The sequence below is a fragment of the Amblyraja radiata genome, chromosome 25, assembly GCF_010909765.2.
Source record: "Amblyraja radiata isolate CabotCenter1 chromosome 25, sAmbRad1.1.pri, whole genome shotgun sequence".
Classification (NCBI taxonomy): Eukaryota; Metazoa; Chordata; class Chondrichthyes; order Rajiformes; family Rajidae; genus Amblyraja; species Amblyraja radiata.
Genome location: NC_045980.1, coordinates 29,605,657 through 29,618,461, shown reverse-complemented (window position 1 = coordinate 29,618,461; position 12,805 = coordinate 29,605,657). Strand labels below are relative to the sequence as shown.

General features: G+C 42.3%; 1 protein-coding gene across 2 annotated transcripts in view; it reads left to right on the top strand.

The window, feature by feature from the left end:
- Positions 1-12,805, top strand: part of sppl3 (signal peptide peptidase like 3) — a 130,723-nt gene that overhangs the window by 103,645 nt on the left and 14,273 nt on the right. For both annotated transcript variants that reach the window (XM_033043674.1, XM_033043675.1), the window contains 2 exons: positions 2,319-2,431; positions 11,811-11,917. In XM_033043674.1, the coding sequence (XP_032899565.1) occupies positions 2,319-2,431; positions 11,811-11,917 (220 nt within the window). The remainder of the gene's footprint in view (positions 1-2,318; positions 2,432-11,810; positions 11,918-12,805) is intronic.

Here is a 12,805-nt window from a genome sequence, read left to right as displayed (position 1 = left end):
TGTTTGCAATCCAATAACTTATATTGGCTCGTTCATTGGATATGAAACACTTTGAGAGATCCTTCAACTCAAAGGTGCCAGAAAGTGGAATTTCTTGGAAAGGTTCAATTTCACTCACAAACTATCTGCAACTGAAGCAGTTCATGTGTGTGCATGCATCAAAATAGACCGTGGCCATCAATAAGAGAGAGACTGCCCTTGATATTCATGGCATCACCATTACCGAATCCCCCACCAGTTAGACTCTCACCTTATTGAGATGGTTGTTGCTTACCATTTTCGTGCTGATAGTAGTTGGTTCTCAGCTCCTGTATTGGAATATTGTCGGGTTCATGCTGCATGCATGGATTGATTAATTTGCTGAGGGGATGTAAATTGTATTGAACATGTAACAGAAGTGTACTAAATGTATCTCGAAGCAGTGCGCGTCCAATGAATGCTCTGAAGTGAACTACTGCATTGTAAGTAGATGTTTTGCACTCCTGATATTTGGAGATATCTTTGCCTTCCTATTTATCTTGGACAGGTACATGGATAAGAAAGGTTTAGAGGGATATGGGGCAAATGCTGGTAAATGGGACCACCTTTAATGGGGCAACTTGATCGGCGTTTACGAATTGGTCCAACGGGTTTGTTTCCATGCTGTATGGTTGTATGGCTATGGCAGAGAGAGAGAGAGAGAAATTGTGTCAGTTTTGTGGGAATCTCAAGCACCTACTTCCAACAGCAGGACTGTGGAATTTCTCCAGCATATTAGGCTGTAGTCATGGAATGATACAGCATAGAAACAGGGCCTTCAGCCCAACTTTCATGCCAACCAACATGTTCTTTAGTCCCATATGTCTGCATTTGGCCTATATCCCACTAAACCTTTCCTATCTATGTACCTATCTTAAATGTTAGATAGACACAAAAACGTGGAGTAACTCAGCGGGGCAGACAGCATTTCAGGAGAAAATGAATAGGTGACGTTTCGGATCGAGATCCTTCTTCAGAAGAAAGGTCACCTTTTTGTGTCTTATCTTCGGTTTAAACCAGCATCTGCAGTTCCTTTCTGCACATCTTTTAAATTATGTTCTAACTGCCTCAACTATTTCCTTTCGCAACTCGTTCCATATACCCATCACCCTCTGTGAAAAGTTTTGTCTCGGGTTCCTATTAGATCTTTCCCCTCTCACCTTAAACCCATGTCGTCTGTTTCTTGATGTCCCTACCTTGGGTAAAAGACTGTTTGCATTGAAGTGTGTACGCTGAAGGAATACCAATCAATAGCGAAATGTCAGAAGACAAAAATGGCGGGGGGGGGGGGGGGGGGGGGGGGGGGAGAGAATGTTCATGCCTCGGACATCTTGTATCCGAGTGCCGCTTCACCACATGCAGAATATTACATAACTTAATAACCAATCAATTCCATTTGGTGAGCAGTCACAATGATGCAGGCAAGTACAGTAGCTACTTTGCATGCCAAAAGGTTAACCAAAGGAAACAAATTATGGAATCAATGATCTATATTTAGGTGGGGTAACCAGCGCAGTACACAAGGTTGAACTCTGTTTGTATTCTAGTGTATTTATTTGAACGGCCAGATGAAAAGCACAATTTAATAAACTATCCAAAGAATGGCGCAATCTCCGAATATGGTGTGTGCTTGTTTTAAAACATTTAGAAGTTTTTTTTCATAAGGGACTTGGGAAAGAAAATGCTTGTTTATTGCAAAAAGGAGTATAAAAATCTGGAGGACGGAATACTTTGCAAGGGAGTTTTATTTTGCAGGTTGTGAATATGTAATAGGATCTTGATAGTATTATTTCAGTTGGCCTACTTGCGGATGATAGTGTATTTCTCATTCAAGCTGTTGTGGAGCAAGTGTGCTCAATCATGCAGTAACATTTGCAGTTCATACCAACACTATTGCTGCCAGCTTCTATTGGCGCTGAAGATGTTGTATTCATAAGTGATAGGAGTAGAATTAGGCCATTTGGTCCATTGAGTCTACTCCGCCATCCAATCATGGCTGATCTATCTTTCCTTCTTATCCCCATTCTCCCCATAACCCCTGACACCCTTACTAATCAAGAATCTATCTATCTCTGCCTTTAAAATATCCATTGAGTTGTCTTCTGTGGCAATGAATTCCACAGATTCACTACCCTCTGACTTCCTCCTCGTTTCCTTCATAAAGGAATGCCCTTTAGATGGTCCCACTAGTGGAAACATCCTCTCCACATCCACTCTATCCAGGCCTTTCGCATTCTGTGTGTGATTCTTTGCATGTTCAATGAAAACAGAACTAACCATAATTCCCGTTATTGTTTCAGAATTTCATTTGGCTGCTGTGGACGATTCACTGCTGCCGAGCTACTCTCATTTACACTGTCAGTCATACTTGTGCTTATCTGGGTATTAACGGGACACTGGCTACTGATGGATGGTAAGTGAAACCACCTGTGAATGATTGTAACTATTCTGTGAACAACAAATGTCTCTTAAGTCCTCTTCCAGCACCGTATTTTCTTAAATTGACGGTAACATCCTGCAAAATGACATTCGACATTAAAATTTCCGCAGTCGAAATTATTTGCAAGATATCATAAGGAGGGGTAGTTCCATCATGCGAAGTAATCCTTGAATATGGAAGATATCAGACTTGTGATATTAAAATCTCGCATCAATGATTCTCATTTGAGGACTTCTATTAACCTGAACTTCTGCGCTGCATTTGGCTATCAAGAAATGAAGATAGTTGGTGAATCACATCCTAGCTTTTTGTTAGATAGAGCTCTAGGGACTTGCGGAATCAAGGGGTATGGGGAGAAGGCAGGCACGGATTACTGATTGTGGATGATCAGCCATGATCACAATGAATGGCGGTGCTGGCTCGGACCAAATGGTCTCCTCCTGCACCTATTTTCTATGTAACACTTTCACAATGATAAGTGTATTTTTCCGTAGCAAAGCTAGCAATGAAACTTTGGAGGGGCAGTTAGTTTAGCGATACAGCGTGGAAACGGGCCCTTCGGCCCACCGAAACTGCACCGACACGCCATCCCCGCACATTAATAATATCCTATACTACAGATCATTTTTACATTTATACCAAGCCAATTAACCTTCAAACCTGTACGCCTTTGGAGTATGGGAAGAAACCAAAGTTGTCGGAGAAAACCCACACAGGTCACGGGGAGAAAGTACAAACTCCGTACAGACAAGCACCCGTAGTCAGGATCAACCCGGGTCTCTAGTGCCGTCAGCACTGTAAGGCAGCAACTCTACCTCTATGCCATTTGTTGGAAAATGCCTAAGCTGAGGATGAGAATGTGTTGTTCAGCCTGGGTTCAATGCTCACTAAGTTGTGTTGAAAGGGCAATTGGGTGCTTCTGAGAATTTTATTCCCGAGAAATTGTTTGTTTTGCAGGGTTATGCAGCTAAAACCCTTACTAATTTCCGCGGGTGAAACAAGATAATGACCATTTCCTTTATAAACTGCTTGGAAAATTCAACCATGATTTTTTTGTTTAGTTTAGAGATACAGCGCAGAAACAGGCCACTCAGCCCACCGAGTCCGCGCCGACCAACGCCGCACATTAATGCAATCCTACGTACATTAGGGACAATTTTCATTTATACCAAGCCAATTAACCTACAAACGTCTTTGGAGTGTGGGGTGATCGCTGGTCGGCACGGACCCGGTGGGCCGAAGGGCCTGTTTTCACACTGTATCTCTCAAGTCTAAAATAAAGTCTATTGGGAACGAAATTAATGAAGTGAAATCTCTGATACAAATATTTACATGAATGAATGACGTTAGAATGTAATTTTTTTTTAAATGTGCTATAAATTATCTAATAGTTTCTTGCACGGTTATGTACAAGCCTGCAAACCTGTTGAATTAAAATTCACTCTGGTGTCAGTCTGATGAAGTGTCCAGATCCAAATTGTCAACTGTCCATTTCCCCTCACAGATGCTGCCTGACCTGCTGGGAGTTCCTCCAGCACTTTTTAGCTCAAGATTCTAACAAGTACAGTTTCTTCACTGTAGTCTCTTCGGCCTTGAGATCTTGTGTATCTTGCACAACTTGTTACTATTTCCATATAGTTCTAATGACAAAAACTGATAAAATTCATGTCTTTCCCTTTTGAGTTTGCCTGCCGCTCACAGACTGCTACAGCTGGCTCCGTCCTGGGGGCGGTGTTGGATTCATGGGAGGTGGTCTTGGCGGGTGGGATGCTCTTCAAAAACTGCGGAGCATCTTGAACAATACAGCTCACCCCCTTCATGACACACTGGTCAACCTGAGGAGCACCTTCAGCAACAGACTGGTTCCACCAAGATGCAGCCCAAAACGCCACAGGAGATCCTTCTTCCCTGTGGCTATCAAACTTTACAACTCCTCCCCCTTCTGTTCTAGGGTAGACTGACTCCCCCCCCTCCCCAATCTTTGCACATCCCCAATCCTTTCCACTCGTCACTTTAATTTAATGTTTCATGTATCTTGTGTTTTTATGACTGTTGGCAGATCAATTTCCCTCCTGGGATAAATAAAGTTCTATCGTATCAGTTGAAATAAGTTATGTTGTGAATCCAGCTTAGTTTTGCTTCAGTTTTCAATGTGGTATTTGCTCTGTACTGGGCCACCTAGTGAAGTGAATAGAATCTTGGAAGTTGTATTATTTTCACTTTGCTTTGGTTAACAATCATCCTTCAGTCAACTAATTAATTGTCATTTAAATCATTGATACTTATAGAACACAAAGCAAAATGATGACCGACAGTGTTTTGGCAGTGCTGATTTGTGTTTTGAGTATTCATTGTTAGTGAGATGTTTTTGATTTTGGAAATATGATAGCGGACGGTGTAATTGCAGCTCCTTTTCTTTCTTCTCACAAAATTGTGTCATTGAGCCAAATGTTTGTGCCTGCGTTTTGCTCGGGTTTTCATCTGTTCTTTAGAAGGACATGTGCCTACAATTCAACTCTGGGCAGTGGCAGCTTCAGCGTATCACTCCACAGTGAACCCTGTCTTTTTGTCCTTCTGTGCTTTCAATCTCTTGTTAGTATGCATTCTGTTTTTATGTTATCCGTAAAGCAATCCTCATTCCAAACTTAGGAAGTATGACCTGCGTGGGGTTTCTCCAGGAGCTCCGGTTTCCTCCCACACTCCAAAGACATGCAGGCTTGTTGGTTAATTGGTTTACCAGTCTAAATATTCTGAAACCTTGTGATAGTACCTGCCTCAACTACCTCCTGCAGCTTATTCCATACACCCACCACCCTTTGTATAAAAAAAGAGTTGCCCCTTGGGTTCCTACTAAATCTTTCCCCCCCTTCACCTTCAATCTATAATCTCTGGTTCTTGATTCCCTTACTCTGGGTAAAAGACTCTGTTGCATTTATGCCATCTATTCCCATGCGGCCTGACATGCTGAGTATTTCCAGCATTTTTTGTTTTTATCTATGTTATGTTCTGAAACTGCACACAAATTATATCTGCATTGACGTACACAAACAATTCCTTGTAGATATACTGGTTGAGGCACTCCACTTTCAAAGAGCTGCTTATAATAAAACTCCCTGCCAACACCAGCTAATTTTCAATGAAAGGTCACTCGCTGGAAAAGTCGTAACCAATGTGCGTATATTTGCATCTTATGAAACATGATTCCTTCTGAAAAGTGTCAATTGCTATCTAAAACGTCTGCTTGTCATATTTGCTCTTAATCAAATAATAATTGCTGGATCCAGAGGAAGTAAATTCCTTTTGAAATCGCACCTTCAAAACAAATTGCATTTAGTTTAACCTGAGGAGACGTCACTGAAAACATAGTTGTTCCGGAAATTCTAGGGTGTGTGCTATTTAGCACATAGAAGTTAGTAAACAATGCCAAAATAAATCCTGTCCAAAATGGTAATACAATGCTGTTATTTTGTGGCTACTGTATTCATTTAGTCTAAGGGCACTTTACAGAAGCCAATTAACCTACAGGCCTGCATAACTTTAGAATGTGGGAGGAAACCAGAGCACCCAGAGAAAACCCACAGGGTTGTGCAAACTCAGTACAGGCACCAACCAGAATCAGGATCGAACTCTGGTCTCTACCACTGTGCCGCCCAGAATTTGTTTACAAAAATTCTATGAAAAATCACGGGTTGACTTATGTTAAGACGCACCCCAGAATGTACAGGCACCTCACGTTGTACACCAACCAGTTTGATGTATGCATTTATGAAATAATACACTTGTTCCTTTAATTATAAAACTTAATTCGCACCGTCACATGTTTGGAATAGCATGCTCAAATGTATTGTTTACAGTGTAGTCACGTATATGTTTAATTTGCCACATATCAAGTTCAAGTGAGTTTATTGTCATGTGTCCCTGATAGGACAATGAAATTCTTGCTTTGCTTCAGCACACAAAACATAGTAGGCATTTACTACAAAACAGATCAATGTGTCCATCAAACACTTAACCCTCACGTAAACCACAAGATGCCTGTATAACCTACTGACGAATTTTAGCTGTATTAAGACTGAGCTTTGCAGTACGGCCATACCTCTTGCACACATGGCTTTGCAGGGTTTCGACGGGAGTGCCTGATTGTGCTGGGTGCAGCGATCGTTTATATTGTAACCAATTCTACTGTAGTCAGACGTCAGCCTGAGTTTGGTCTTTTGTTTCATACGGGTTTTGAATATTCCATCATTAAATATGAACAACACACTATATGCAACTGAGTTTTGTGTAGTTTAGAGATGCAGCGCGGAAACAGACACTTCAGCCCACCGAGTCTGCTTCACCAGCAAGCACCCCATACTCTGGCCCTATCCTACACACCAAGGACAATTTACAATTTTTGCTGAAACCAATTAAACTAGAAACCTGTACATCTATGGAATGTGGGAGGAAGCCAGAGCACCCGGAGAAAACCCATGCAGGTCACGGGGATAATGTACAAACTCAGTACAGATAAGCACCTGTAGGCAACATCAACCCCAGGTTTCTGTCGCTGTAAAGGGCCTGTCCCACCAGCAAACGTGGTCGCTTGAGGCTTACGTCCTCGCGGGGCCAGTCCCACTTCGATCGGCGGAGGCGTATGGAGTTGTGCGGGGCTGGTCCCGACATCGCGCGGGGCTCCAAAAATCTTGCACTGTCCGAAAATCCCACGCGACAACGGCCTGTCGGCCCGCAGCCGCATTGAGGCCATAGAATATTTTTTTAAATATTCTAGTGTTATCTTTACTGATCAGGATGGTCCTATAATGGCGAACAGTTTTGGCAGATAAAAGGGGCATGCTGGTCTGGGTGATTCTGATCAGTGTATGAGTTGCAGCATGGAAACAGGCCCTTCGGGCCACCGAGTCCACGCCAACCATTAATACTAGTTGGATGTTATCCCACATTCTCATGCACTCCTTAGAAGCCAGTTAACCTTAAAATCCGCACATCCTTGGAGATGTGGGAGGAAACCGGAGCACCAGGAGGAACCCACACAGTCACAGAGAGAACATGCAAACTCCACACAGACAGTACAGGAGGTGAGGATCGAATTGGGTCTCTGGCGCTGTGAGACAGCAGCTCTACCTGGTTTAAGATATCCTTTCAAATCTGCATCCTTGGAATTAAGAGTAGACACGACGTTCTGTGAAGAAATATTCAGAGAGTGGAAGAAGAATGATTTTGGCCCACCACCTCCACATCTTATTGTTGCCCATCTACACCTATCCTGTTTGCCCGCAACAGGCTCAGAGCCTTCTATGTCTGAAGTACCTATCTCAACATGCCTTAAACAGGAGTGATTTTATCTAATCTACAGCCTGATCTGAGAGAGCATATCACTCAGCAGAACGAAAATCATCTGTTTGAGATGTTCGTCGCAAGCATTTTTGATTTAAAGTGGGTTTTTTTAATTGTTGGTTAAAAAAGCCAAGTTTGTGTTTACATTTTCTAATATCAATTGATTAAAATGAAAGGCTGGGCTAGGCAGGACTTTGCTGTTGAACTCCATGTGTAAGGCTAAGGCTATTCCCTTAGGAGCTGCTGGCAATGGCCGGTAAGATGTGGCCCATTGATACAGTGGCCCTCTGTGCCAAAAGTGTTTGCAAAAGAAAATAGTCAATTAGAGGAAGTATAGGTAGTCCTGCTGTATCGTGACAGTTCATTTCCTAATAAAACCTCTTGCTATTGAAAATCTCTGTATGAAGGCAATTGTGTCAATGAGAGAAAGCGGATTAAAGGCTACTGAGTCTTCAGACTCGCAATAACAACGTTATTTTTCCCCGCAGGATTTTCAATAACAAAGGTCTTTTTGTGGTTATTGCAAACTAAAAATAACAAAGGCTATATTGTTGCATTATTTAATAGAATATAATGGAGTATAACTGGACAAATGTCATTAGAAGCAATCGCTTGTCAATTTCAGTGGCCACTCATGTTGAAACTGACAGTGTGCTTCTGAAGGACAATGATGTCTTGATTACTACAGAGGGGTTATATGGAAACAGATTTTTCTCCCCGATGCTGTTTAAATTCAAGACAGCTGCATTTCTGTTCGTAAATTTCTAAAGTAAATTTTCAGTGGCGCTCCAGTTCCCGATCTAAATCACATTCCAACCACTGAGGGGCTCCCTCCCCTCTCACCAACATAATTCAAATTCATCGATCATATTACATGTAATTTGTGTTCACGTGCTATATCTTTATTTATCTTAAAAGATACTGGCACCTTCGGAACCACGGCCCAACATCAATTGGTCCTTATGAAAGAGGAAGAAACTAAATAAAACATTTAGGGGATAGTATTCACAGATAGATTGTAAAACCCGCTTTGGAAAGTTAAAACCTAATTCATAGAGTTATACAACTTGGAAACAGGCCATTCGGCCCAACTTGCCCACACTGACCAACATGCCCCATCTACACCACTCCCACCTGCCTGGGTTTGGCCCATATCCCCTACACCTGTCCCATCCACGCATCTGTCTAAATGTTTCCCAAATATTGCGATAGTACCTGCCTCAACTACCTCCTCCAGCAGCTCGTCCCATACGCTCACCACCCTTTGTGTGAAAATGTTCCCCTCGGGTTCCTATAAAATCTTTCTCCCCTCACCTTAAACCTATGTCCTCTGGTTCTCACTTCCCTTTCTCTGGGAAAGAAAATCTATATATCTACCCAATCTAATCCTCTCATGACCATTGTTGAATGTTAATATTACATTTTCCTTTTTAAATTCTACCTTTTTTTCCTTTTAAGATGGGAAATGATTTTATTTAACATGCAAGTTTGTTTTCTTGATGAGATGATTAGGTGATTTGAATTAACATTTTCATTTTAAAACGTCATTACTATTAGCCTGTTTACCGGTTCTTACATTAGATAGATATCACCTTCTCAATATTAACATTTGCATTTTTGTAAATCAACAATAACTGAAATGTTTCCAAGGCAAGAAAGTACAGTAAACCCTAGTTTTTAACGGACCCCTTTATTACCGATTTTGGTTATAGCGAACGCCATCCATGGCTCGCAAGGTGCAGCGTGGTGCCCTTCCCCCACCGCACGCTGGTTTGCTGCAGCTCATGTTGTAATACTGTGGTCAGCACGTTCTTCAGGCCACCACCACTGACAGGGCGCGCTCGATCACTGAGGGGCTCCCTCCCCTCTCATCAGCTACCGCTTCTTCCTTCATTTTATCCGCTCTCCCAGCTGCCTCCCATCACTCTGTCCACTTGGCCTCTTCAACTACACACATTGATAAGACCTTACTTGATTATAGGAGACAATCTGCATTAATAACCACCATCTCTTCCCCCCCCCCCCCCCATAATCTGTTATAACAAGGGTTTCCTGTATATTGTATTATATGTACATTTTTCTCAGAAATCCATTTTAATTGCTAAAGCCATACAGCCCACAGGAAGACTAATCATCCCCACGTTCACTTTTACTTCATCTCTTATCTAAGCAATCCCAATTTCTCTGAAATGCATTTTACTGATACATTGTAAATTTTCCTTGTAGCTTTAGGAACCAGTTTCTCAGTGTTCTTGTAGTCAAGAGTGTTTGTATGCCTTGCCGCTCCACTCCCTCGGCAGTTAATGTATCCTCATTTCAACATGGGTCACCACACATCTGTTTCATCCGCTGTATATTCATTCAGTCATTTCGTCATTCTGAATATATTCTCCTGAAGTCTGTTACTAATCTCTTCACTGTTTTCTACACCTTTGTAAAATTGTGATGTTGCAACCGTGTCAATATTACAACTTTCTGATCTGTGAAATCTCATTAACTGAAAACTCGGTATGTAAATGGTCATGCAGTCTACATTTCAAAATGACTCACTTAATTTAGTTTCCCTTATTTTATGTATGGTATGATTCCTTCTAATTTTCATCACTGTTTTGAAGGATTATATTATTGTCATGTGTAGGAAGGAACTGCAGATGCTGGTTTAAACTGAAGATAGACACAAAACGTTGGAGAAGAAGGCATTTGACCCAAAATGTCACCCATTCCTTCTCTCCGAAGAAGCTGCCTGTCCCGCTGAGTTACTCCAGCTTTATGTGTCTATCTTTATTATTGTCATATTTATTTCTATCTTCGTTGTGCTATTGAGGGAGGTGGGCACATTTCATTAGACTTTAGAGATCCAGCACTGAAACAGGCCCTTCACCGAGTCCACGCCGACCAGCGATCACCCCGTACACTAGCACTATCCTACACACTAGGGACAATTTACAATTTTACCAAAGCCAATTAACCTACAAACTTGTAAGTCTTTGGAGTGCGGGAGGAAAGTGGAGCACCCGGATGAAACCCACACGGTCACAGGGAGAACGTACAAACTCTGTACAGACAGCATCCTAAGTCAGGATCAAACCTGGGTCTCTGGCACAGTAAGGCAGCAACTCTAATGCTGCGCCACTGTGCCGCCATTCTTTAATTAGAAGAGAGCTTATCAAATCATTTTACGCTCAGACTTGGTGTATAATGTAGACTCAGCAAGTTCAACATTGTTGGAGGTAACATTTGAGACATTAAACTGCCTGCTCATTTGAGCATCAATGGCACTGTTTTAGATCTCGACCATTGCCACAAAATAGCCAAATTATACCAAAATGAAAAACGCTTGTGATTCCACATTGTCTGTTCAAATGTTTCCATGTGGTGATCCTATGTCCTCCTCAAATGACAAACTGGATTTAAACTCTTTAAAAATAACACCCACGTTTCCAATTATTTTATCATCAGTGGGCGTGCCCGGGAATAAAAGATTTTCAGGCATTTAATTATTGTACCAATTAACTAATCTTTGTGGAGACCTGCTATGTTGAAAATAGAACACAAACTGCTGGAGTAACTCAGCGGGACAGGTAGCATCTCTGGAGAGAAGGAATGGGTGACGTTTTGGGTCGATACCCTTCTTCAGACTGAGAGTTAGGGGACAGGTAGACATAGACATATGGACGGGTAAGGTGTAAAAACACAGATCAAAGGGGGTGATGATCAAGGAAATTTAGCGGAGAGCAAGAGGAATCTCAGAGTGGGAACAACGAGAGAGGGTGTTGCTGAACTCTCATCAGAGAGAGGAGGAGAACTTCAATGCTGGTTTGCCCCGGAGATAGGCAGCGAATGCTGGAGTAACTCAGCAGGACAGGCAGCATCTCTGGAGAGAAGGAATGGGTGACGTTTTGGGTCGACGCCCTTCTTCAGACAGAGTCAGGAAATAATTTTTGTGTTTACAATAGAAAGCTATTATAAATTAAAGTATTTCAGTTTGCTAATTCACTTCTTTGTTCTGTTACAGCTCTGGCAATGGGGCTGTGCGTCGCCATGATCGCCTTTGTACGATTGCCAAGTCTTAAAGTTTCCTGCTTGCTGCTATCTGGGCTCCTTATTTATGATGTCTTCTGGGTAGGTTGCAATTAAACAGTGCCAACGTATCCGTTCCGCTCTTTACAACTTGGTTAATAACTACATAACTGTAAACACATTCACTCAACTCTATATTTGTACTTTTGCATGAAGACGCATTAAAATTAGTGTTTTGTAAATTCTTCAACAACCGGTGAAAATGGACGGTGATCTTATAATGCATGTCAGTAAGCACTTGGAGATCCATTGATACAGAATATGTTAAGCTTGTGAGGCTTCAGTTAGAATTTTTTGTATTGGAAGAATTTGTATATCCCTTGATTCATTGCGCTGCTCTGTCTCTCCTGAAGATGATGGCTCGTGTTGGCACAATTCCATGGGTCCTCTGGTGCATCAACCAAGTGGCCATTCCTCGTGCATGAGCCTTGTCGGTGAGTGCCGATGGGCCAACCCATCTCAAGGGCGTTTACAGTTGACCAGGTCCTGTCTCACCTGACGTCTGCCATCAGACTTCCAGCAGGGTTGCAGAATAGAAATGTGGAACCCCGAGCAACACTTTGCCAAAGATAATGCAGCACGGATCACAGAGCAGACCAATATCTTTTTGTGTTCGTATGACTTGACTTTAGACTAGAGATACGGCTTTGAAACAGGGCTTTTGGCCCACTGTGTCCGCGCCGGCCATCAATCACCCCGTACACTAGCGCTATCCTACACAATTTACGATTTTACCGCTGCCAATTAGCCTACAAACCTGTACGTCTTTGAAGTGTGGGAGGAAACCCGGAGAAAACCCATGCAGGTCACGGGGAGAATGTACAAACTCCGTACAGGCAACATCCATAGTCAAGATCGAACCCCGGGTCTCTGACGCTGTAAGGCAGCAACTCTACTGCTGTGCCTCCGTGCCTTCATACCATAAGGTTA